Genomic DNA, 24,700 nt, shown 5'->3' with positions numbered 1-24,700 from the left:
GTTCATTGGGATATTTTTTCAACATTAATGTGCAATGAGTACAAGTTGTTGCTACATCAGTACTGTTCACCCCTGGCTTTAAATATTAATTTGCTGTCAATTTGGGATTTTGCTCTACTGCACCTCAGCTTGAAGTCTCTAAAGGAGAAGTGCTTGCTCTATGATTTTAAGCTTCACTCAGCAAGGATAATGCAGTAAAGGTACAGCTGCTTATTATAGAACAGATATTCCAGGCAAAGTTACTTTTTATAAAATCAGTTTAAGCATTCTGTATGGTGAAACCAAATGCAGGCAGATGAAACTTGACTAAAAACGTGACAATAGGAAAACCTGTAAAGACTGAGGATGCAGCAAAAAAAACTGTAGAAGGATTTCTATTACTGTACTGTTGAGCGAATGATGTTTAATACTTACAAATATAACACATTCTACATAAGACAATTGTGGACACAAGTATAGAATGATTGGGAAGAGAAAATGCTGGAAACAAATGTGTCTCACAGCGTCTGTGGAGTGTTTCTCTTTGCATGGATGCTCCCTAACTCGCTGAGTATTTGCAGCATTTTCTGTCTATTTCAGATTTCCAGAATCTGTAGAATGTTGCTTTTGTATAGAATTAATGCAAAGTTGGCGCGCTGAGCCTTATAAAAGGATCTATTGTGTTTTTGTGGTAATGGCAAAAACATTTACTGGGCATGGTGTAAGACAGCATCCATGAAGATTCTGAACTATAGAGAATGATTCTTGAAGCTTAAACTTTGCAGCCCAGAAGGAAAATGGTTAAAGGGTATCTCATCGACATATCTAACATTTTTTAATTGGCCAAGGACTAAATAAGGTAAATCCAGATGTTCACATTCAAACAAATACTTCTAAGAAAGTAGAGTATAAGTAAAATGGGTGAAAATTACATTTAAAATAGCTGTCGGGAAAAGGTAATTTGCTTGGTGCTACCACAACAGAGTTAATCTATTAGAGGAGCGAGCTTTAATGGGCTGCAACTATCCCCTTTTGCCTGAATTTTCTCATGTTCTTAACTTCTAATATATTTTTCTTTCTCTTAATTACTAGCAATTGAACAAAGAATAAAGATTGCTCCAAAGAATTTGACTGAGAGAAATCCTTCAGACCCTGATGATGTAGTGATGGACCACAGCATTAAAGAGCCCAGTGTGGATTCTACAAAGCATTTAAACTGCAGATCAGTTCAACAGGCGCAATTTAAAAGAGAAACTGCGGTAAGGATTTTTACTCTGTATTTGTACCACTTGTAAATATTGTATTTTCAAATATGACCTAGAGAAGATGTTTCCACTTATAGGAAGGTATGGCAAAGACAGCATTGGCAGAATGGATGGTGCAGTGGGTAACAATTTCTTTATTTATTCATGGGATTTGGGTGTCGCTAGGCCAGCATTTATTACCCATCCCTAATTGCCCTTGTTCAAAGGGCATTTAAGAGTCAGCCATGTTGCTGTGGGTCTGGAGTCACATGTAGGCCAGACCAGGTAAAGATGGTATTAGTGAACCAGATGGGTTTATATAACAATCAACAATGGTCCTCATTAGACTTTTAATTCCAGTTTTTTATTGATCTGCCGTGGCGGAATTCAAACCCGGGTCCCCAGACCATTACTGTGGATTATTAGTCCAGCGACAATGCCGCTACGCCATTGCCTCCCTGCAATTTTTTATTAATGGGATGTGGGCTTTGCTAGCTATGACAGCATTTATTGTCCATCCATGGTTGCCCTTGAGAAGGTGGTGGTGAGCTGCCTTCTTGAACTGCTGCAGTCCATGTGGTGTAGGTACACCCACAGTGCTGTTAGGAAGGGAGTTCCAGGATTTTGACCCAACGACAGTGAAGGAACAGCGATATATTTCCAAGTCAGGATCGTGAATGACTTGGAGGGGAACATCCAGGTGGTGGTGTCTTCATCTGTCTGCTGCCCTTGTCCTTCTAGATTGTAGTGGTCGTGGGTTTGGAAGGTGCTGTCTAAGGAGCCATGGTGAATTCCTGCAGTGCATCTTGTAGATGGTACACACTGCTGCTACTGTGCATCGGTGGTGGAGGGAGTGAATGTTTGTGGATGTGTGGAATGTATTCCATCACACTCCTGACTTGTGCCTTGTAGATGGCTTTGGGGAGCCAGGAGGTGAGTTTGTCGCTGCATGATTCCTAGCCTCTGACCTGCTCTTGTAGCCACAGTATTTATATGGCTAGTCCAGTTCATTTTCTGGTCAATGGTAACCCCCAGGATGTTGATAGTGGGGGGTTCAGTGATGGTAATGCCATTGAACGTCAAGGGGGTGATGGTTAGATTCTCTTGTTGGAGATGGTCATTGCCTGGTACTTGTGTGGTGCCAATGTTACTTGCCACTTGTCAGCCCAAGCCTGTATATTGTCCAGGTCTTGCTGCATTTGGACATGGACTGCTTCAGTATCTGAGGAGTCATGAATGCTGCTGAACATTGTGTAATCATCAGCGAACATCCCCACTTCTGACCTTTTGATAGAATGAAGGTCATTGATGAAGCAGCTGCAGATGGTTGGGCCGAGGACACTACCCTGAGGAACTCCTGCAGTGATGTCTTGGAGTTGAGATGACTGACCTCCAACAGCCACAACCATCATCCTTTGTGCTGGGTATGACTCAAGCAGTGGAGAGTTTTCCCCCCCCTCCCCCTGATTCCCATTGACTCCAGTTTTGCTAGGGTTCCGTGATGCCACACTCAGTAAAATGCAGCCTTGATGTCAAGGGCAGTCACTCTCACCTCACCTTGGGAGTTCAGCCCCTTTTGTCCATGTTTGAACCACGATGACCTCAATCTGGTTTGATGGGATGAAAAGTCTCTTTCAGCATCTCAGCCTCTTCCCCAGTAAGCTTGTGTATGTAGTAATGGAGCCACATGCTGATCGGCACTGAAAATTAATCTCAGACTGCAAGAGTGGATGGCATAGGAAATGTGTTTCTGTGCGGTAAATAAATAAGCTTGAGACTGTTTGAAAAATATTACTGTTTCCCTTAAATCAAACTTTGCTTATACTTATCTGGGCATGCTTGTTGCAGATAATGTGTGGCAAAGTCTTACAGACTTGATCCAAGATATAAAGCAAAGTTAGAGCATAAAATGTCAAGCATTCAGCTAGTGATGTTATGCTATAATTGTATTTTTCAGCAATGTAGAACTGTTCGTGTACAGCTATGTGACTACATGATGCCTAAAGGGCTCAAACAGTCTTCAATACATGACCTTTACAATCAGTGTAATGACGTGTGCAATAAGTCAGGGAAAGGTCCCAAAAGCAAAAGGTGCCAAGTGAGAAAACTGGAAGAGGATCACAGCTGCAGGGATTGTAAAGTGGCTGATGTGATGAAAAGCAACCGGAAGGGCACAGAGCTCATAGCAACAATTGAACCTCTACAGGTTAGCCTAAACCGAAATGGCTGTAGTAAGATATATCCTTCAGAGGATTTATCGAAATGTATTAAACAATATCATAGCACATCAGTGGACATGGAGTTTACAACAGGGAACAGCACTAAAATACTGCTGGAAACTGGACCATCAGAGCTATCCAGAGTAATTCAGAAAGACATACAGCATCTTAAAGCTCTTGATAAAGCCCAGTTGAGGACTGATACTGTATCTGGTGATGTTGAAAAGACCCAAACATCTAATGTTCTCGAAGCTTGTTCTGAAATAGCATTTAAACCAGGGTGTTTAGGATTATCCTGGCATCCCAAAGATTTGGTTTGGCAAGGTACGTGTCAGGACAGCACAGCTTGGAGCACAGTGGGTTCTACAGATGTAACAGGGGACTGTTTAGAAGAGGAAATACCACTGTTGTCTGATAGAGCACTAGAACTAACTGCTGGCTTTGAACCTGTTGACTTCATTGCACCCAATGAGGCGGTAGGGCTTTCTGAAAGCTATAAAAGAAAGGCAAGTGAATATGTGCACTCCGAGCCTTCTGTTACACAATTTGGCTGTGCAAGAACAACACCCATCACTCTGGATACATGTGCTCGAGCAAGGCCATTCAAGAGAGCAAGACTATGCCCAAAGTTTTGGTTTGGTTCAGAATGGTATTCCAAACCGGAAAAAATAGGTGAACTGCACAGAGACACTTCAGCACTCAAGCCAAAATCAGGAACATTGCCTCATCAAGGATATTTGGAATCAGTCGAGAGCATTTTATATTTGTTGAATAGTTTGTCCTTGGAAGTGCCTGAAATAAAGGTGGTTAACAAAGATAATTTGAGAAGCAAATCACTATTAGAAAATAATTGGAGTTATGCATCCTTTGCAAGTGACAAAGTAGCTAAAGTACAGCCATCAATACACTTCTCAAAATATTCCAGTATTGTAGTAGAATATGGAAGACAGTTAAAAGATGCATACAATAATTTTAAAACATCGCCATCAATCAGTGTACTTAACTCTAAAATGGCAAATGGTCTTCGTGTTGAAGAAAAAAAATGTCCAATCAGGCAAAGTAAATTGAATTTTACAAGTTCAGCTGCTCATTGCGCTAAAACACTAATGTCAACAAAACTGCCAGCATTCCCTGTTCCTTTGTGCATTGATGCAGGAGGAAAAGCAACTGTAGACTCTCAAAGATGTGAGACCATTCAGGAAAAATTTACTCCAAGGAAAGTGTGCACAAAGGAAATTAATGGTATACAGTCGACGGTGATCCCCATTCATCAGAATGCATCTTTAGAGTTGAGATGTGGTCAAGTGGATGGGCAGTGCCATTTTGAACCTAGTGAACAAACTGGGAGTGAGGGGTTTGTTGAGCATTACCCTTTATTAGATGCAGAAAAAAATGCAGAGCCTCGATCGAAGGCAGTGGAAGTGTCTCTGTGGCCAGATGGTAATTGCAACCTTGATGAACCATTGAATTCTCTGTGGAAGAGAAGTGCTGAAACAATTCCTTTATTAGAAGACCAGCAAGTCCTTCCATCTCCAGAGGAGCCTTTCATTGCAACACAGGTAACTACGGACAATGAAGTCAAAGAAATACTGGATAGGAACTCTGAAAAGAAAGGAAGTGTACAGCGAGTACCTGATGTCATAAGGGCCTATGAAGAAGATGTGCTTGTACTTGATGTGATTCAAGATGACCCAGAGCTATTTGGTAGTCCCAGTAACACTGAGGTGGTGCAGACTGCTGAACCATTGGTAGGTCTGGATGAATCTGCTTGTAGGAAAGTGGAGTTGAAACCTGTAGACTGTCACCTTGGAAGTGAACTGAACAGCAAACAGAAAGAGTCAAGTGAAAGGATTTCCAGGTTTGTGTATGCTTTCTTTTCATTTTTAATTGGTTATTTGATAGTCATACTTTTAAGCTGGTGAAGAAGAGTTTAAAGAATTTTTCCAAATTGTACATTTGATAAAAGCTATGAAAATCCTTTTAAATCACTGAGGGGAAAAGGTTGGAAAAAATGAATTCAATTGCTGTAATGTCATCCCATCATATTTCTAATGAGCCAATAACCAATTTTTATACTGATGGTACATGACAAGATGAATTAAATGAGTTAATTTCAGGATATCGAGGAACGTGGATCAACGGGTAATTGAAGTGGAGGTACAGATGAGCCATGATTCTAATTGAATGGCAGAACAGGCTCAAGGGGCTGAACAAACCACTTCTATTCCTATAACAAAATGACAACTGATTTCCGGTGGCCTTTCTTATGAGTAGTCTCAACTGGATTACAGCTATGATGTTGAATGTGACCCAGGGCACGGTGCACAGTGAGGGAGCCAGTTCGGCAGGGTCATTGCCAAGCTATAGAGCCAAGTGAGAGAGAAAGTTTCAAAATCAAGACCAGTTCACTTCCACAGTGAGAATGTGCAGGACCAATGAGGGCAAGTGAGATCGAGCAGGTTTCTTGGATCCGTTTTCCAGTTAGCAAACTGGGGCAACATGTTTTTTTGATGAGAGAATCAGGATGTGTCATTTTTCTTTCTTTGATAGCAAGATTGCCCATTAGTAAAGGAAGCCACAGCTTTTATATTCTCAAAAAAAAACCCAATAAGTGCTGGAAATACTCAGCCGGTCAGGCAGCACCTGTGGAGAGAGAAAGAGTTAACGTTCCAGGTCCTGATGATCAGGTCGTTCTGATGAAAGATCACCTTGACCTGAAACATTAACTCTGTTTCTCTCGCCACAGGTACTGCCAAGCCTGCTAAGTATTTCCAGCATTTTCTGATTATATTTTAGATTCCCAGCATCCACAGTATCTTGCTTTTTGTATTAGTTTTTACATTCTCAAGAAGTGGATGACTGGCAAGGCCACATTTTATTGGTTGTCCCTTCCAAGAAAAGCAGTGAGTTCTTGCATTAACCATTTAAGCAACAGGATCTTTTAAAACACACATTCTTCCAGAATGTTTCTCGTCCTTGAAGATGAACCATTTTCTGTGATTTTAAAGTGTTCATCACATGGCCTATTGCATCTCTGGCTCTTTGGAAAAACAGTCGTGCTTAGTCCCACGCTTTTTCTTCTGTCCATAAGCTCCTCAACTTCAATTACTTGTTCAACTTTGTCTTAAATTATTTATGGAATCAGATTCCACCATCTTTTCAGGTAGAATATCCCAGATACTGAACAGGAAACCCTGAAATAATAAAAACATGAGTAACTTGAAATTCATTTTTGATTTTTGGATTCAGAACCAGGAAACTGTTATATGGTGCCTTCATCTGTCTCGATGATCAACGTGGTTTACATTGGCATTTGACAGTTTTCCTAGTAAATGAAAAAACACTGCCACTCTATTGTGTATGCTTCTCTTACTGATTTTAGAATAGAGACTTACAACTATGTTTAGAAACTGTGTTCTAAAAATCTGCAGGCTTTGTTTCTATTCACAGCACCTTTCTGTGTGTGCCCAAGGATGATGTCTCTGGAAAGCTGCCAAATTGTACCAGACTGCAACATGATGGTAAGCGTATGTGTAAGAACATAAATAGGAGCAGGCATAGGCCATTCAGCCCTCAAGCCTGCTCAACCATTTAATAAGATCGTAGCTGATCTTTGACCTCAACTCCACTTTCCTGCCTGATCGCCATATCCCTTAATTCCCTTCAAGTCCAAAAATCAATTCATCTTGGCCTTGCTCCATTGCTAAGCATCCAGAGCCCTCTTGGTTAGAAGATTCACAACTCCTCTGAGTGAAGAAATTTCTCATCTCGGCCCTAAATGGCAGACCTTATATGCTGAGACTCAGCCCTCCAATTCTAGACTCTCCAGCCAATGGGGAGCAGCCTCTTAATATGACACTGTATGAATAGATTAAACAACTGATGTTTAATGCATGGATGAAAGAGTACAAATTTAGGTTATTCAGAATCATAGAGTAGTTACAGTGCAGAAAGAGGCCATTCAGCCCATCGTGTCCACACCAGCTCTCCAAATGACCAATTCATTTAGTGCCATTCTCCTGCCTTGTCCCTGTAGCCCTGCACATTCTTCCTTTTTGGATAACAGACTAATTCCCTTTTGAATGCTTCGATTGAACCTGCCTCCTCCACACACTCAAGCAATGCCTTCCAGAGCTTAGCCACTCGCTGCAAGTGAGAGGTTTTTTTTTTTCATTTTGCTTTTGCTATTTTTGCCAATGATTTTAAATCTGCGCCCTCTCATTTTTGATCCTTCCACCAATGGGAACAGTTTCTCCCGATCTACTCTGTCCAGACCCCTCATGATTTTGAACACCTCTATCAAATCTTCTCTCAGCCTATTTTTTTCTTCAAGGAAAAGAGTCCTAACTTCTCAAATCTATCTTCGTAACTGAAGTTTTGGTTAGAAAGTTTGTGTATGAAGAAATAGCCATTTAATGTTGTATTGTGATATGTTTTTCTGCAGCCCAATATGGGAACAAACTCAATCTTTAGATTTTTACAGCAAAGAAGTCCATTAGGCCCATAGCACCTGGTCCAAATAGCTCCTCAAATTTATAATACAAGCTATGTTTGGTTAAAGCAATGGATTAGCTCTTTGCATTTTAGGATTCAGAACTCAAAGCAGAACATCTGTGAGTGAAGAGAGCTATTTTGATGAGGATGCTCCATTGGAGATATTGGTGAAAGAGGGAGAGATTACTCAATCTGGATACAATTTGTGCCGGGTAGGTTGATAGATTAATCTATGCTTAAATTATTTCCTTTTTTGTCGGTTTTTTTTTTCATGTTCAGTTTTGTTAGATCATCACTTGTTTTTAAACCCACAACTTTCATGCTTTCTTTCAATGTTCCTACCCTTGTCTCCCCACCTCATTGCTTCTTACTGCTGCTTGTAATGTTTGAAGAGGGCAGAGTCATGAACTCACTCGTGCATTAAGCTGTTGGTTCTCTTTCCCATCCCCTGTCCTGGTCTTGAGTCTAAAGCGAATCCCTGGAGAGCAATCTAAACGCATTGACCTCCCTCCTTAAACACACACAAGCAGAGCTTCTGCAAATCTGTAGAGGAGAGAGCGGCTGAGCTGTTTCTAGTTCCAATGTGACACTTCACTAACCTGTGCATTAAGTAACTTACTTCATGACCTCGGTAAAGGCTGACGTGAGGCCAGTAACATGCTAAGGATTTGTACAGTAACCATTTTGATTGGAAAGGAAGATGTAGCACTGATCCAGGTAATATAGGAGCAGGACCAGTCCAAAGAACAACCTGGCACCATCACCTGTGTGGAGCCAGTACAGTGCCAATCACAGTTCATTGGTAGTATGTTTATCTCTATAATTTGTACATTACAGTGATGTCTCAGAGCAAAAGCTACAGGGTGTCTTTTATTTGCAGGTTGCTTCAAAAACTGGATTAGTTTCTGAGATGGATGAACAACAGGATGACAGAGGGACTGAAATAAGGTTAGCGGATGGAATTATTGCATTTGCTGCAGTAAGGGACTATAATCCCCTTCATGCAAATGCATCCCAACAATGCCCCAGCCCTGCAATTTTCTAAATCCCCATAAGCCTTTTTTTCATAACGACATAGAAATATACAGTACCAGAGAAGAGTTTCGCACCGACACCAGAATCTCAGAAATATCATATTGTAAGATAGAGTTCATTCCCCTCTTTCCAGGCACTCATCTGTGCTGATTTGAAGCTGATGATCTGAACGTTCCTGCCTCTTCTGGTCATCCATTCATTACCCTTTGCATGAAGTAATTACGTTTAAAATGCCTCTCTGTTGCTAATTTTGAGGCTTTCCCTCATGTGGAATTTGTGACTGTTAAACGTTGGCATTTACTTTGCCTGCAGCCTTTTATGATCTTGAATATTTCAGTGCGATCACACAAACATTTTCTCTTCAGCGTAAACATTCCCAGCATCTATCACCTCTCCTCAGAGGCAGGTGTCTAATCCTGTTCATCAGTTTAGTTTCCTCTCACTGCATGCTCTCGGTGCCTGGATATCTCTTTAACACTGTGACCAGCATTGTGCATGTTTCAGATGGTGTAGTGTTGGACCAGTGCTCTGCGAGCTCAGTTGATTGCTGAGATTTGACCCCTTCCAGCTAGGCAGCCCACTTGCTCTTTTAAACAAATTGAATTTTTTTTTGTTTAATTATGCGAGTTCTTATGAACTGGAATGCTCTACAGTACCTGAGAGGGTAGCGACAGCAGATCCAGTAATAACTTTCAAACAGGAGTAGCCGTATACTTAGAGGAAAAGAATCACAGGGCTATGGGGAATCGGCTGGAGAAGCAGGATTAAGTGGATCACTCTTTCGCAGAGTCGGCACAGGCACCAAGTGTTGAATGTTCCTCTGCTGTCTTTCTACTGCATGCTGTGTTGGTATCAACATCCTGGGGGTTATCATTGACCAGAAACTGAACTGGACTAGCCATATAAATACTTTGGCTACAAGAGCAGGTCAGAGGCTGGGAATGGTGCGACCAGCAACCCAACTCCTGTCTCCCCAAAGCCTGTCCACCATCTACAAGGCACAAGTCAGGAGTGTGATGGAACACTCCCTGCTTGCCTGGATGAGTGCAGCTCCCACAGCACTCCAGAAGCTTGACACTGTCCAGGACAAAACAGCCCGCTTGATTGGCATCACATCCACAAATATTTACTCCCTCCACCACTGATACACAGTAGCAGCAAGAGTGTACCATCTACAAGATGCACTGCAGGAATTCACCAAGGCCCCTTCGACAGCACCTTCCAAACCTCATACCACTATCATCTAGAAGGACAAGAGCAGCAGGTGCAGGTAGATGGGAACACCACCACCTGGAAGTTCCCCTCCAAGTCACTCACCATCCTGACTTGGAAATATATCACTGTTCCTTCACTGTCACTGGGTCAAAATCCTGGAACTCCCTTTCTAACAGCACTGTGGGTGTACCTACTCCACATGGACTGCAGCGGTTCAAGAAGGCAGCTCGTCACCACCTTCTCGAGGGCAATTAGGGATGGGCAATAAATGCTGGCCCAGCCAACGAAACCCCATGAGTGAATAAAATAAACTTCAGTGATCTATCCACCAGGGCCCCAAGTCTTTCCTTTGTGCTGTGTCTACATAATATTATTTACTTTATATTGTTCCTGTTTACTAGTCCTCCTCAATCTCATTCTTTTCCATTTGTCCTTGTTAAATGATCCATCCCTCTGCCATCTATGGCTGTGGGTAGCACTCTCTTCTGAGTCAGAAGGTCGTGACTTCAAGTCCTATACTAGGCACTTGAATTCCTAATCTAGTCTGACATTCCAGTGCAGTACTGAGGGATTTCTGCACTGTTGAAGGTTGTGTCTTTCCGATGAAACATTAAATCAAACCCCCATCTTCCATCTCAAGTCGATGTAAAAGAACATGTGGCACTATTTTAAAGAGCAGGGGAGTTCTCCCCAGTGTCCTGGCCAATATTCATACCTAAGCAAACATTAGTAAACCAAATGATCACATTGCAGTTTGTGGGACCTTACTGTGCAGAAATTGGCTGCTGCGCTTTCTACAGAGGGAGGCACAGGGATAATATCTGAAATATAGTCCAAAAATGTAATAATACTGTCTCGTGGCTGGGGGAGTAAAGCAAAGCCCTAATCCTGGTGCAAGTAGTTGGTGAACACCAAAAACAGATCTCTGGTCATTCATCACTTTTGCCATTTGTGGGATCTTACTGTGCACAAGTTCTCTCATTTGCCTATAAAACAGCAATGGTTGCACTTAAGAAGTAATTTATTTACAAAGACAGAATGAACTTGTATTTCTTTGGCACTTTTCAGGGTATCCCAAAGTTCTTTTCAGCCCATGAAGTACTTTTTGAAATCTACTCCCTGTTATCATGTAGGGGTGTACTAATGATGTGATGAGATGCTGGTTGCAAGTTGGGGACTGGAGTACGTTGCCTTCTTGGATTCGGTGATGGCAGTTATTCCTGCAAGTGGACCACAGGCCCTTCGTACTTAATTACACACAGACACACACACTACACTTGCAGGATGTCCAAAAATCCTGATATAACAAGAAACAATTTGACATCTTCAGAATTTTGTGCTGGGAGCATATGCAGACAAGGAAGACTTCTCAGACTTGTTTGATATTAATAGCCATCTGACTTCCACTCCAGATACCTGAGCATATGTTTGAATCCAGATCCTGGGGGTCTAGTCCTCTAACCTGCCATGTCTTTAACCATTAAGGTTAAATTATTGTAAAATATCTGGATTGCTAACTTAATGTATGTTTTTCTTACACTGTCAGCAGCCTTCAGTACCATTGTTCAGACAGACGTCTATTGGAAAATCAGTTGTCTCTGAAACAACCTTGTTCTGAATTTCCATTCCAGAAATCAGCATTGACAAATGGTATGCTCCAGCTTTGTAATTGTGTATACCAACATTCATGGTTGACCTTTGTAATTTTAAAATAACAAATGTGTGATTGTCAGTGCTATGTCTTTAATGATTTGAGTTTGAGTGTTTACTGAAGCTCTTGACAGTCCTTGCTGAAATCGTCCAGGATTCCCACAATAGACATTTGTTTTTGTTTCGAGAATATGAGGTGTTAAATTATAAACCGAAAATGCTAGAAATACTCAGCAGGTCTGGCAACATCTATGGAGACAGAGTTCGAACTGTTAGAGTTGACCTGAAATGTTAACTTTTTCTCTCTCCACTGAGTATTTCCAGCATTTTTAGTTTTTATTTCAGATTTCTGCCTTGTGCAGTATTTTGTACTAATTATGAAGTCTTCCAGGTTGTTATTGTTTATCAGTCTAATTTTTGATTTATTTGTAAAATAGACTTGTTCTACTTTTAAAAGGCATTTTGAATTCAAGAGAATATGAGAGTTAAAATGGTTGAGTTTGTATTAAATTTAAAAAGGAGGACAACGTAAACTTCATTCTAATCTTTAAACCTGTGTCCAATTTTCTGTTCCTTTCCTGAAGATGCTAGTGGCTCGTGTCTACCTGGTGAAAGTGGCCATTTATGCATGAGCTTAGCCAGGAAATGGCAGCAGTCAGTTTGACTGAGGTGGGATGGAGGTGACCCTGACCTTGGTGTTGCCCAATAGCCAAGCACCCACTCGTTCAAGCAGGGGTCCATGAGTGTTTGGGAGAAGATTCCCTGATAAAGTGCCAGGCTGCTCCCTCCCTCCCCTCTCCCTATCCATCTCGTACAATGGGATCCTGAAGCTGTCTGTAAATCTCCTGCAACCCCACCAGCTAATTAAACACGCTCCAGGAATTAAACCCAGGACTATTCCTGATCTGCCCAATCTGGTATCCCACTGGCAGTTGAATTTGCTTCTTTATTTTGGGAATGGCCACTTGGATTAGGTAGCAGAGGCTAATGTCACTCATGGAGATGTACATAGTGAGCATCGATATCATCAGGAGGAAGGAAAAGAAAGACTTATAACTCAAAGTGACTAGGACCTTTTCTGACTCCTTAGATTTAAGGTTTCCACAAGAGCATTTACAAACATCAGCATGTGCTCCTCCTCCAGTATTTCCGAATAGCTCAGAGCATTGGACAAGGCCTGTAAGTCTGGAATTCATATATCCCTTTGTGATCCGTTAATCTGCTGAATTTACGATAATAATATAGATACGAGCCTTTAAGTTATATTGAATGAATTGTGTCTGCTAGCGAACACTTTCCAGTGTGCGAAACACTGGAATAACAAACCTCACTTGTAACTTGATTCATTCACCTTTTTTCCAAAAAAAAAGTAAGAATTGCATATCTTGGTTAGTGTTATCACACAGCTGATGGTAAATGCTGAGCTGTTCAAATCCCAGAGGGAAACTTGAAACAACTGTCACACCTAACGTTCAATTTGTATGTTCTGAGATGCGGGCTTTGAATTCAGTAATAATAAGACCACTGAGTCTTAAGAAGTTTTTATAAAACTAAATTAAACATTTATTAATAAAAGAAAAGATTGTAAGCACATACGTATGTCTACAAATTACTGCTACAATAACTTTTAAATCCCCTAGTTAATCTAATTCCCAGTTACACCTTCGTTAAGGCAACAGTAAAACACACAGATTTTAAAAGACCCAGGCAAAGTAAACAATACCCTGAACAGTCAAATTCAAAGTGAGTTCTCTTAACTTCAGTGCCTGGAGGCAGCAGTTTGGTACATACAGGCTGAAGGAATTTCAAACTTGTTGAACTTAGACTGCCTACCCTTACATACAGCCGTTGCTCCTTTATTCGAATACCCATTGTTTCACTGTCTTTGGACTTTATCTTCCTCGTAATAAAAAAAATCACTCCTAGCACTAACTTTTGCCAGTAGTCTTTGGGAAAAATAAACACACTGGGCAGAATATTGAGCTCTGTGGGTTGGATGTGCCTGACCCAGCTGAGCGTAAAATGACGTGCAATGACGTCAGGTGAGTGTCCCGATATCATCGCCTAGTCCTGTGATGTTTTGTTCGGGTGTGTGCCAGAGTCAGCAGTGCACCTGCCGACAATTAGAAGGCCTATTAAGGTCACTAATAAGGTCATTAATTTCAAATTTACGCTATCCGTCCAACCTTACGATTGGTGGGCAGGCGAAAACGCCAAGCGGCCTGTGCACTTTTTAGGAAACCTCATCCACGGGTGGGATAAGGTTTCCTAAAGCAAATAAAATTAAAATTTCACACATGAATTAAAAACATGTACCTGTTAATGTGACAGAGTCACATGAGGGGATATGTTTTATGACATTTTATTCTCTCCATTTTTTGTTTATGCAGCATTTCATCTCCCTGAGGCAGCTCCGTGCCTCAGGGAGATTGAAGTGCTCTTTCGCGCGCATGTGCAAAGTTCGCGTTAAGCCTGCTCGCTGCCCCCCTCCCGCCCGCACAGGCAGCGCTGAGTGCTGCTGCCCACGTTCTGCGCTGGGTGGGCCTTTATTTGGCCTGCCTGTGTAAAATTGCTGTGCCAATCGTGGGCGATGGTTGGGTTTCCAACTGCCTGCCCCCATCGAGCACCCCTGCCAAGGGTAAAATTCTGCCCACTGTTTCTGAACTTCACCTGGCTAGGTGACACGTTTCACCCCTCCTTTGAAAACAATCAAGCCTGGCTCACTTAAAAATGAAACAATAACAAAAAATGCTGGAAAAACGCAGCAGGTCTGACAGCATCTGTAGAGAGAAAGACAGAGTTAGCGTTTCAAGTCTGTATGACTTCTTCAGAGCCATATGGACTTGAAACGTTAACTCTGTCTTTCTCTCCACAGATGCTGTCAGACCTGCTGAGTTTTTCCAGCATTTTTTGTTTTTGTTTCAGATTTCCAGCATCTGCTGTATTTTGCCTTTATCATTTAAAAATGAAATGTCCTTTTACACCTTTACATTCTAAACTTGCCCCTATGTTTACATCAAAACCTTCAGACCAGCTGCCTTTAATCCAATTAAGTCTCTCTCACTCACGCACATACAGATACCACTATTTTACAGTAAATTTCAGTAACATTATGGAATTATTATATCTTTTTGACAATTAGCACACCTTGTCCTTGGAGTTGGTAGAGTTTCTTTTGTAAAATTGCATTGCGCTCCTCCCCTCAAAGATTCACAAAACTCTGCTTTTGGTTTTGTCTGTTGTTGTCAACAGTGTAGCTTTATGTTGATCTCCTGCAATGTTTACACTGAGATTGAAAGTAAGAGTTGTGATCCAGGAAACGATGCTGAGTAGGGAAATCCCTGTTGTTAGACTTATGAGAGAAGGTTGGAAGAAATAGGGGGTTCCTTGCCCTTGATAGAGCGCTACTGAGCTATTAACTGTTATGCAAGATAAATCCAGAGCATTACTTCAATGTAAACATCAATAGGAGGATTTGGTTTCAAATGGGAGAAAGGCGACTTAAGGACTGAGTCAGGGAGTCTTTCAAAACTTGGGAATAAGCCTCTCATAGCACAGTAAGATTCAGATTCTCCAGTTAAGCAGGGAAGGGAGCACTGGTAATTTATTTCTCTAGATGAACTAATTTGTTTTGCTATTCCTGCATTTTGTCTATGAATTTTTCAAGTCATCCAACACGACATCAAAGTGTGCATGGCTCACCACTTTTTCAGGGTTGCTATCTTTCTGGTATGGTGACTGTACGGAAAATATTTTTATACAAAGCACTTTTGCAATGTTTTTTTTTGCTGTGGTGATTTAGTGGAGTTGGAAAAAACCCCACCACAGTGAAGTAAGTGGATTTCCTTGTCCAGTAACTGTGCATCATAGCAACAGCAATTTATTTGTATAACGCCTTTAATGCTGTAAAACATCCCAAGGCATTTCACGGAAGCATTATCAAATAGAATTTAACACCGAGCCGCATGAGATATTAGAGCAGATGACCAAATGTTTGGTCAAGGACCGATGTAGGTCTTAAGGAGCATCTTAAAGCAGGAGAGAGAGGTGGAGAGGTTTGAGGAGGGAATTCCAGAGCTTGGGTCCAAGGCAGTTGAGGGCATGTCTACCAGTAGTGGACGATGAACATTGGCAATTGGAGGAACGCTAAGATCTCGGAGGAGGCTACAGCAACACAGAGGGTTGAGGCTATGGAGGGGTCGGAACACGATGAGAAAACCACCACCGTTTTCCGATACCTGAGATATCATTTTAATTTTGCGCTATTTTAACCAATGTAGATGTTTACTCCATGAATCGATATCTTTTCGGGTATTTTGGAGATCTAACACTATAGGCTTGAAGCTTGTTTTGCACATTTAAAAGTTGTTAGTCAGTTTGAGCATGAATGTTGCTTTATTTAATGCAGTGCTTCTCCAAACGTTTTTGGTTGAAGGACCCATTTTCAAATGGATTAGTAAGCACAGAACCCCCCCCCCCCATGCCGCATCTAAATTATAATGCAATACTCAACGTGCAAGTGCTGCATGTAAAGTGTGTTTTAATAATTCTTTTCATGCCACTTGCAGCGCTCTTTCATGTACGCTGTCTTCCTAGATGAGACAGCCAGCCCACACTGCACTACATGTGTGGCAGCTGCACATTTGGTGGTTGCACTTAGCTGCTGCTTCTTATCTCACACTTTCACATTACTTCATGGGCCCCCTAAAAAGTGTCGATGTGCCCCCCCCCCAGTTGTCCACGGACCCCAGTTCGAGAAACTCTGCTTCAATGTGAAACACTGCAAATGAGTCAGATTAAATTGTTTTGTCGTTACTTCCAGCTGGAGCTGACTGCACTACCATCTGGTTACTGTCGATTTTATTTCACCACCGTTAAAGGATGCAAGAAAAAAAAGTGCAGGTTTGGACATGAAGTTAAAAAAGGAGATGAAAAAGTAAATGCCTTACTTCACTACTTAATACCATTGAATTTTCAATGTACTTGCTGAGCTGTAGTATTTTTGTATTGCATTGTAAGACAAATCATTGATCATCGTGTCTTGCAGGGTTCTGCTCTCTTTAGTAATTTATCAGCCTAACCATTTTAGTATTTACTTATTTTGAAATTATTCACTAATAATTTGAATCATTGACGAGGAAAAAATTGTAACACTGAATCTTTTACCTTTTTTTTGTTTTTGAATTTGAACTGTGTAAATGAACAAACTTTTTTTTGTCTGCATGTATAGACATTATTCTTTTTGAGTTGATCACGATTTCAGGATGATCCACCGAAACTCTTTTTGCCCATTCATTTTACCTTTTCCAGTTCTGTATGGAGACTGTTCAGAAGTTTTTGGAGACGGGAAGGCTGCATCTCCTACTACGTGCAGGTAGGAATAAGCCTGCTAGCTGCTGCTCTCTCTGAGGCTTTTATTCCTCATTGGTTTTTAATTGTAGCATTACTTCTAGCGGTATAATTAATTTGGGTAATGTAGCATTGTGGTTATGTTACTGCACTATTAACTGGTATTGCATTAGCTGGAGATTTTAAATTCAGACAATTAAATATTTCTAGAATGAAAAGTGAATAACAGTAATGGTGACCATGAAACTACCAGATCATGGTTAAAAACCCATCTAGTACACTAATATCCTTTTTAGGGAAAGAAATCTGCTGTCCGTACCAAGTCTGGCCTTTGTGCAACTCCAGACCTTCAACGCAGTTGAATCTTAACTGCCCTCTGAAATGGCCTAGCAAGCCCCTCAGTTGTCTTAAGGGCAATTAGAGTTTGATAATACAAACAAAAATGCCAGAAAAACTCAGCAGGTCTGGCGGCATCTGTGGAGAGAGAAACAGAGTTAATGTTTCAAGTCCGTACCCAGAAGGAAAAAACAGTTCAGACCAGTACTGTTATTTCCCAGTTTTTACTGGTGTTCCATTTTAAGGCATACAAGACCAGTTCAGACCAGTGTGCTTATTTCCCAGTTTTTACTGTTCTTTCACTCTGGGTATGTCTCTTTTTCATACAGACTCAAAACATTAACTCTCTCTCCACAGATGCTGCCAGAGTTTTTCAGGCATTTTCTGTTTCTTTTTCAGATTTCCAGCATCTGCAGTATTTTGCTTTCATCTTGGTCTTCCCAACTGCATCCACATTCTGTGAATGAATGAATGAAAATAATAAAAATAATTCAGTGACTGCATTTCAATTGGAAAAATTGCATGGAATGGGAGCTCTTCAAGTTAGTAAAAAAGCCAAGATTATTCTCTTCCAGAAACCTTGAATCACATCCTAAAATTGGTAACTTCCAGAGAGGGAAATGATCTTACTATCTTAATGAATGGCCTTTTGCATTCTTGTGTGAAATGCGAGGGGACCTGGGAACCCCAGTGTCCTATACCAAGGTCATGTTAATTAATGTTGCCAGTAGCCTGTTTATGCTCATCTTTCAAGGCAATCCATTTATCAAATTTGTTTGTCACCAGACCGCCATCTTCTGTTAATGTGGTTGAATTGTGCTTTCTGGCGTACATCAGGAATGGTCAACAAAGAAGGCGTTAGCACTATTATGAAGTCTAAACTTTGATAAGTGACCTTTCAGCTGAAAGAAATAATAGCTGAGTAAATATAAGTAAATCACCAAATGGGTTTTATAGATGAGAAATAAATTGGTGTCAAACTGAGAAGCTATGTCAGCCATGACATTTTGACTGAGATGGCAACGATGAGCGTTGAAAGGCAAAATGAGTGCAGTTTGAAATGAGTGCACTATGACCATCTCGGCTTGAATCTGCAAGAGTGGGGCAAATAAAAAGGAATGGTTCCAGAATTAATACTTGTGGGAAGCGCGTCAACCAGCTGAGTTTTTAAACATGTTACTGCTGCATGAAGCAGATCATTCACAGTGCTTCCAGCAACTCAAGCTTGGGTAGGGGGAAACTTGCCGTAGTTTCAGCGCCAGGGCAGTTTCTCCTGATAAGGCACGTCAGAGTTCAAAGCTTGGTGCTGATCGATCTTACTTGAGTTTCCCAGTTTGGCCAGGAAGCTAAGGAAGGGTCGTTTGGTGATCTGTGGCTCCTGGTGCTGCTTCAAGCAGGTGAGATGGGGGGTATTAGACTGGCTGCAAGCGTGGAAAAATTATTGAAGATAGAATAAAAGTTTCTTAACCCCAATAGTGACGCAGTGTGTATACTTTTCTTACTCAGTAAGAACATTTAGAAGTTACTACAGGAATTTTCCACCTGGCATTTACTGTAGTTCCCAAGTGATGAACAGACTACTTTTCGCACTGTTGAACTTGCGTATGTTGCAAGAAGTTTTTGAGCTGCTCAATATGGCTGTAATCATGAAGGTGTTGGTGAGTACTTGTTTTGTTAATCCAGACGAAAGGTAATAAATTTTCCTACCTCTTGGCAATACATAACGTACAAAATAATCAGAATCAAAGAGCTGACTGTTTCGATGAACAGGGGGATGTTGGTGCCTGCTTTCGGTATGATCGGTGTTGTAAACTGATACAACTCAATCATCTCAGGTGGCAGTCAGTAGCTCTTAGTTTTGAATATGATAACCTTTAAACTGTAAACCATAATAGTTGCCAAGTTGCTCTTTTATTGATGTGGCAACGTATCCCTGATCTACTCTGAATTTTGAATGGTAAAACTTTAAAAGTACCAGGTAGAATTGTTAAGCCATGTAGAAGGGCAATAACCTCTGGGAACTGTGCATCAGGATTTCATTTTTTTTATTCAAGGGAATACTGGGTAAGAAATTTTCCCACAGAACTTCAGATGCTTTCTTGTGAAACTTTTTGATACTCTGCAAGCCAGTTTTTTTTTTTCTCCTATAAGATTATTTCTTCAGAGTTGTCAAGGTGTCACTAAACAGAAGTCTGGGTAAGCAGGTTTTCATTGCCAGTATTCCCCTACTTTGTTATTAGATGTTTGGCAACTTGCTTCTTCTTAAAAGCTGTGGGCATTTTCAGTTTGCTGACATTGACACACAGTGGTGCCAGATTCTGAGAAACTTTTCTGGCCATTGACTACTGGGACTCATCTCTTTAACATCTTACTACTAGGATCTTGAAACATGAGCCCATTTCTGAAGCGGCTTTCAGACATTGAAGAACTTGTAGACCAATATAGTCCCTGTCTCTGAAAATTGCCTAGTATTCGTTCTTGCCTTTCCAACAAAAAAAATCAATAATTCATATACCATCCACACTTGATTATTCCACTTTTTTAACCCCTCCTGTATCTTCATGTACCCTCACTTATGCATGGCTGGGAGACATACAGAATAGAGAGAAAAAATTAGAGTCAGATGAATGGAGCTGGCTAGAAAAAGTACACGGAATGCAGAGGGAAAAAGCAGAAGACATAGAGAGAATTGGAGAGTGGGAGAAGAGTGGGGAGAATTAGAGTGGGATAGTGAGCAGCGACTAATGGTTGGAGAGTGGGAAAGGAGCAGAGAGACAGGATGGGAAAGTGGGAAATGAACAGCCAAGAAGGTTATATCTGACGATAACAACACAAGAGAAAAAGACCAATAATATAAAGCAAAATGAAAATCTAGTTTTCTTAAACTCCTCCAAGACGGAGGCCATTCAACCCATCGTAGCTGTGCTGATTCTTCTAAAGAGCCATCCAATTAATCTCGCTCCTCCTGTTTCCCCCATTAGCTGTGCAAATTTTTGCTTTTCCAATATATAGCCAATTTCCTTTCAAAATCTATTTAATCTGCTTCCACCAAACCTTTTCAGGCAGCACATTCTAGATCACAACTCGCTGCATAAAAATAATTTCTCCTCATCTCCTGTCTGATTCTTCTACCAATTTCTGTAAATTTGTGTCATCTGGTTACTGACCCTCCTGCCACTGGGAACAGTTTCTCATTATTTACTTTTATCGAGACCCCTCATAATTTTCAATACCTTTATTAAAACTCTCCCTTAACCGCTCTGTTCTAAAGGGGCCAATCCCAGATTCTGTCTTCACGATAGATAACTGTCCTTTATCCCTTTTTTTATAGTCATTAACAAACAAGATTGGAACTAGAAATATGCAGTTAACAGAATGCTACTAAACATATGAAAAATACTTTCTCTTCTAGCCAGAAGGTGACATTTTACTGAATGTATTTAACCTTGTGGTATCCACGGACTCAAGGGCCATGATTCCTAATCTTATAGAGATAACCTGTAAGGTAGGGGTCACTGCTAGGTATTTTTTTTTTTACACGTTATAGAAATGCAATGTGGTTGCTCTGTGATTGAATTTTAGGTTTTGCTACATAAATTGACAAATTTGCTGAAGAAGTATTATTAAATGGACTTATTCCATGATTTCTTTATTACGGAGTACAAGTTTCTGTCTGTCTGTCTGGCTCTCTGTCTGTCTGGCTCAATAACTAATCTCATTACCTCATGTAGAAAGAGTTCAACCGTATTATTGCTAGAAATAGACATGGTGAGATTTTTAATTTTGCAGTATTTTCAGGAGTATAATCTTAACCAACACTTTGCTGCTTCCACAAGGAAAAGAAGCCACACCTTTTGACCTTATGCTCTTTTGTGGTCTCAAACCATAGCAAGGTTGTCTCTGACTTTTGCTTACCCCACCCCCCCCCCCCTACCTGAGATATCTCCCCCTGGGGTTTTTCTTCTCTGCTGTCTCTCCTAATTCACTATCCAACTCTCAATTCATTCTCTTCAGGCCCCGCATCCTGTTCTTTAATTCAAAAGTGATCTCCTTTGCTCTCTATCTTTTTGGTAGTTATAATGGTACATATTCCAGGAAGGATAGGCACATTAGAAATGTTCTGTTGATATGCATATTTATTGAAAACTTTCTTACGGATGCAAAAGCAAGATGCTGGAAATCTGAAATAAAAATAGAAAATGCTGGAATTACTCAGATCAGGAAGCATCTATGGAGAGAGAAACGGAGTTAACATTTCAGGTTGATGACTTTTCATCAGAACTGGAAGAAGCTAGAGATTTAATAGCTTAAAGACCATTGACCTGAAATGTTAACTCTCTCTCTCTCTCTCTCTCTCTGCAGATGCTGCCTGACCTGCTGAGCTTTTCCAGCATTTGCTGTTTTTATTTGAGATTTCCAACATTGGCAGTATTCTGCTTTTGCTCAAAGAGCTTGTGCATCAGATTTGTGTTACACATCATCAAAAATAGACGGGACTTCAGCTGCCAATTAAATATGTAATGCATAATGAACCATTCTAATTTTGGAAAACTGTAGAAAACATTCAATCAAAATTGTATTCATTTCATGATTGTCAGGGAAGATATCAGGAATGCTGGCTCAGAGGGGAAAGCGTTACCCACTGAGCCGTGGTATGCTCTACATTTGCAAATGGAGTTCTAATTAAATGGCTGCATTTGAGCTAAAAACTAATGGGGAAAGTGTCAGATATTAAAATTTAGACGTATTTAAGATTTTTCATATATAAAGTAATTAGTGAACTTTTACAGCTTGTGGAAGTGGGACTTAAGTTCCAGTTGGATCAGTTTAACTACATGATACATCTGCTGAATCAACTGCAGGTGTCTCACCAAGAAGTACATTTCATCATGGCACTTAAACCCAGGTAAGCAGTTGCCCATTTTGTTCTACTGTTAGCTTCTATAAAGTTGCAAGCCTATGACACTAAAAGAGTTAGCCCTGGTTTTTTTAAGTGATGTGTGTGATGGCTGAATCAGTATATATGGGCTTCACTTGGAACTTTTGAAGGATTGATTGAAATTATATGGGCATGTACTATTGGCTCATGGAAAATAAATGACTCATTTGAAGGTTTATTTCAATCCATTTCAATTCTAAAGGGGATGTAGGAGCAGAGGGACTTGTGTGTGTATATGTGCATAAGACATTGAAAGTGGCAGACAAGTTCAGAGCACAGTTAATAAAGCATACAGCATCCAAGGCTTTATTAAAAGGAGTATGGAGTACAAGAGCAAGGAGGTTATGTGGAACTTATATAAGACACTAGTTCGGCCTCAGCTGGAGTATTGTGCCCAGTTCTGTGCGTCGCACTTTTAGGAAGGATGTGAAGGCATTGGAGAGAGAAAAGATTCACGAGAATGATTCCAAGGATGAAGAACTTCAGTTAAGTGGATAGATTGAAGAAGTTATGACTGTTCTCCTTGGAGTAAAGAAAGCTGAGAGGAGATTTGATATAGGCATTCAAAATCATGCAGCATCTGGACAGAATAGACAGGGAGAAATTGTTTCCACTCATGAAAGGATAGAGAATGAGAGGGCACAGATTTAAAGTAATTAGTAAAAGAAGCAAAAGCAACATGAGGAAAGCTTTTTTCCACACAGTGGTTAAGGTCTGGTATGCACTGCCTGAGAGTATAGTAGAGGCAGGTTCAATCGAGGCATTCAAGATTGTTACTGAAAAGGAAGAATGTGCAGGGCTACAGGAAGAAGTTGGATGTTACGACCAAGTGAGGAAGTGTGCAAGGATTTCCCCTCTTTTTCCCACTTCTCAGTTGATTGTAATGAGTTTTTTGTAATTTATAAGGATGAATGTGCCAATTCATCCTTGTACGCACTTAATTGTTTACATGCTGATTGCAGTCAGGCTTTTTTGAATTTAAACAAATAAGGGGTTAGTTTTTGTGCTAAAAACGCACCTAGGTAACGATATTAAAATATTAAAAAGATGGTAAACCCATGTCCTGATGTCACAACGCATGTGCATGCGGACATGCACACCCACTCAAAAATGCAGATTACAAAGTAGAGAAGATAAATCTGAATTTGGCCAAAAGTTAAACAAGAAAAGGCAAGTAAACAGAGTTAATTGATTGCATGTCTTTTTGTGATGTTTGTGGCTGAGGCAATTCTTAAAGCTGTAGCCCTTGGTTTTTTTCTCTGTGAAACACTGCTTTGGAATTTGAAGTCATCTTTAAAACTTCTCTCTGCTGTCCACAGTATTGTATAAGCAGGCAGGGCTCAAGTTAGTTGAGAGAGAGGAGAGACTGACAACCTCCCGCTGCTGGTTTCATCTGCTCTTCAGGCATTACTTTTAAGACTGCTCCAAAGCAAGCAATGTTTTATGTTAAAAGACATTTCAAAATGGTGTTCCTGATCAAATGACCCCTCTCCATGGTGCTGAGTAATTCACAGAAGGTAATTGATTAGCTGAACACACTTTGGCTATTATGTTATGGCTGAGGGGATTAATTTTTTAAGGTCCAAGCCATCACTTTTTGAATGACCCATTCTCCCATGTAATGAGTGAGGAAGAATATTTCTAAACCTCCAAGGTGGCCATTGTCTCTGCACACTGTCTACAGCCTGACGGGAATGAAATGTAGCTATTATGGTGATCTAAACGGTGGCAGCCATTTTAAGTTTCCGTCCATCTTTGAAGTAATCCTTAACATTGGCAGGCGTGAAATTCAACAGGAGGATTGCCTGAACATGTCTTAATTATAATCCATGTTGGAAACTTCCAGATACTTGACCAACTTGCAGCTGCAGACATGTCAGATGACCTCTGGCCTTAAGTCAGTGTCTTTGTTTTAACAGTTGAAACTACCTTTTTTTTAATAAGTTCCATATGCGAGTCCAGCAGATGAAATTGAAATTTAAGATTTGACATCAACACACTTCCGTAGCATGAGAGAATGCATGAAGTGAATTGCTCGTTCAGGGAGGTGGTGCAGACATGGTGGGCCGAGTGGCTGCCTTCTGTGCTGTAACATTTGTGATTCTGTGAAGTGGAGAGGAGGGATTAATTTAATTTAATTTATTGCTGCCCATATCACATGCTGAGAAAGTTGGGAGGGACAAATATATTTATCGTTATAAAAGTTTTTTTATCTATCTGTAGTAGAGAAATGCTATTTT

General features: G+C 40.6%; 1 protein-coding gene across 1 annotated transcript in view; it reads left to right on the top strand.

Annotated features, from left to right (window-relative positions):
• topaz1 (testis and ovary specific TOPAZ 1) overlaps window positions 1-24,700 on the top strand; it is a 60,627-nt gene that overhangs the window by 6,163 nt on the left and 29,764 nt on the right. Inside the window, exons 2-13 of the mRNA XM_078539761.1 lie at window positions 1,072-1,238; window positions 3,181-5,300; window positions 6,893-6,963; window positions 8,030-8,148; window positions 8,817-8,884; window positions 11,733-11,836; window positions 12,927-13,015; window positions 16,659-16,772; window positions 17,147-17,210; window positions 19,028-19,179; window positions 20,934-21,026; window positions 22,312-22,427. Coding sequence (XP_078395887.1) covers window positions 1,072-1,238; window positions 3,181-5,300; window positions 6,893-6,963; window positions 8,030-8,148; window positions 8,817-8,884; window positions 11,733-11,836; window positions 12,927-13,015; window positions 16,659-16,772; window positions 17,147-17,210; window positions 19,028-19,179; window positions 20,934-21,026; window positions 22,312-22,427 — 3,277 coding nt within the window. The remainder of the gene's footprint in view (window positions 1-1,071; window positions 1,239-3,180; window positions 5,301-6,892; window positions 6,964-8,029; window positions 8,149-8,816; window positions 8,885-11,732; window positions 11,837-12,926; window positions 13,016-16,658; window positions 16,773-17,146; window positions 17,211-19,027; window positions 19,180-20,933; window positions 21,027-22,311; window positions 22,428-24,700) is intronic.

Source organism: Cetorhinus maximus, chromosome 4 (genome assembly GCF_964194155.1).
Source record: "Cetorhinus maximus chromosome 4, sCetMax3.hap1.1, whole genome shotgun sequence".
NCBI lineage: Eukaryota > Metazoa > Chordata > Chondrichthyes > Lamniformes > Cetorhinidae > Cetorhinus > Cetorhinus maximus.
The sequence above is the reverse complement of the archived record's forward strand: the minus strand, read 5'-3'. Positions and strand labels throughout refer to the sequence as shown.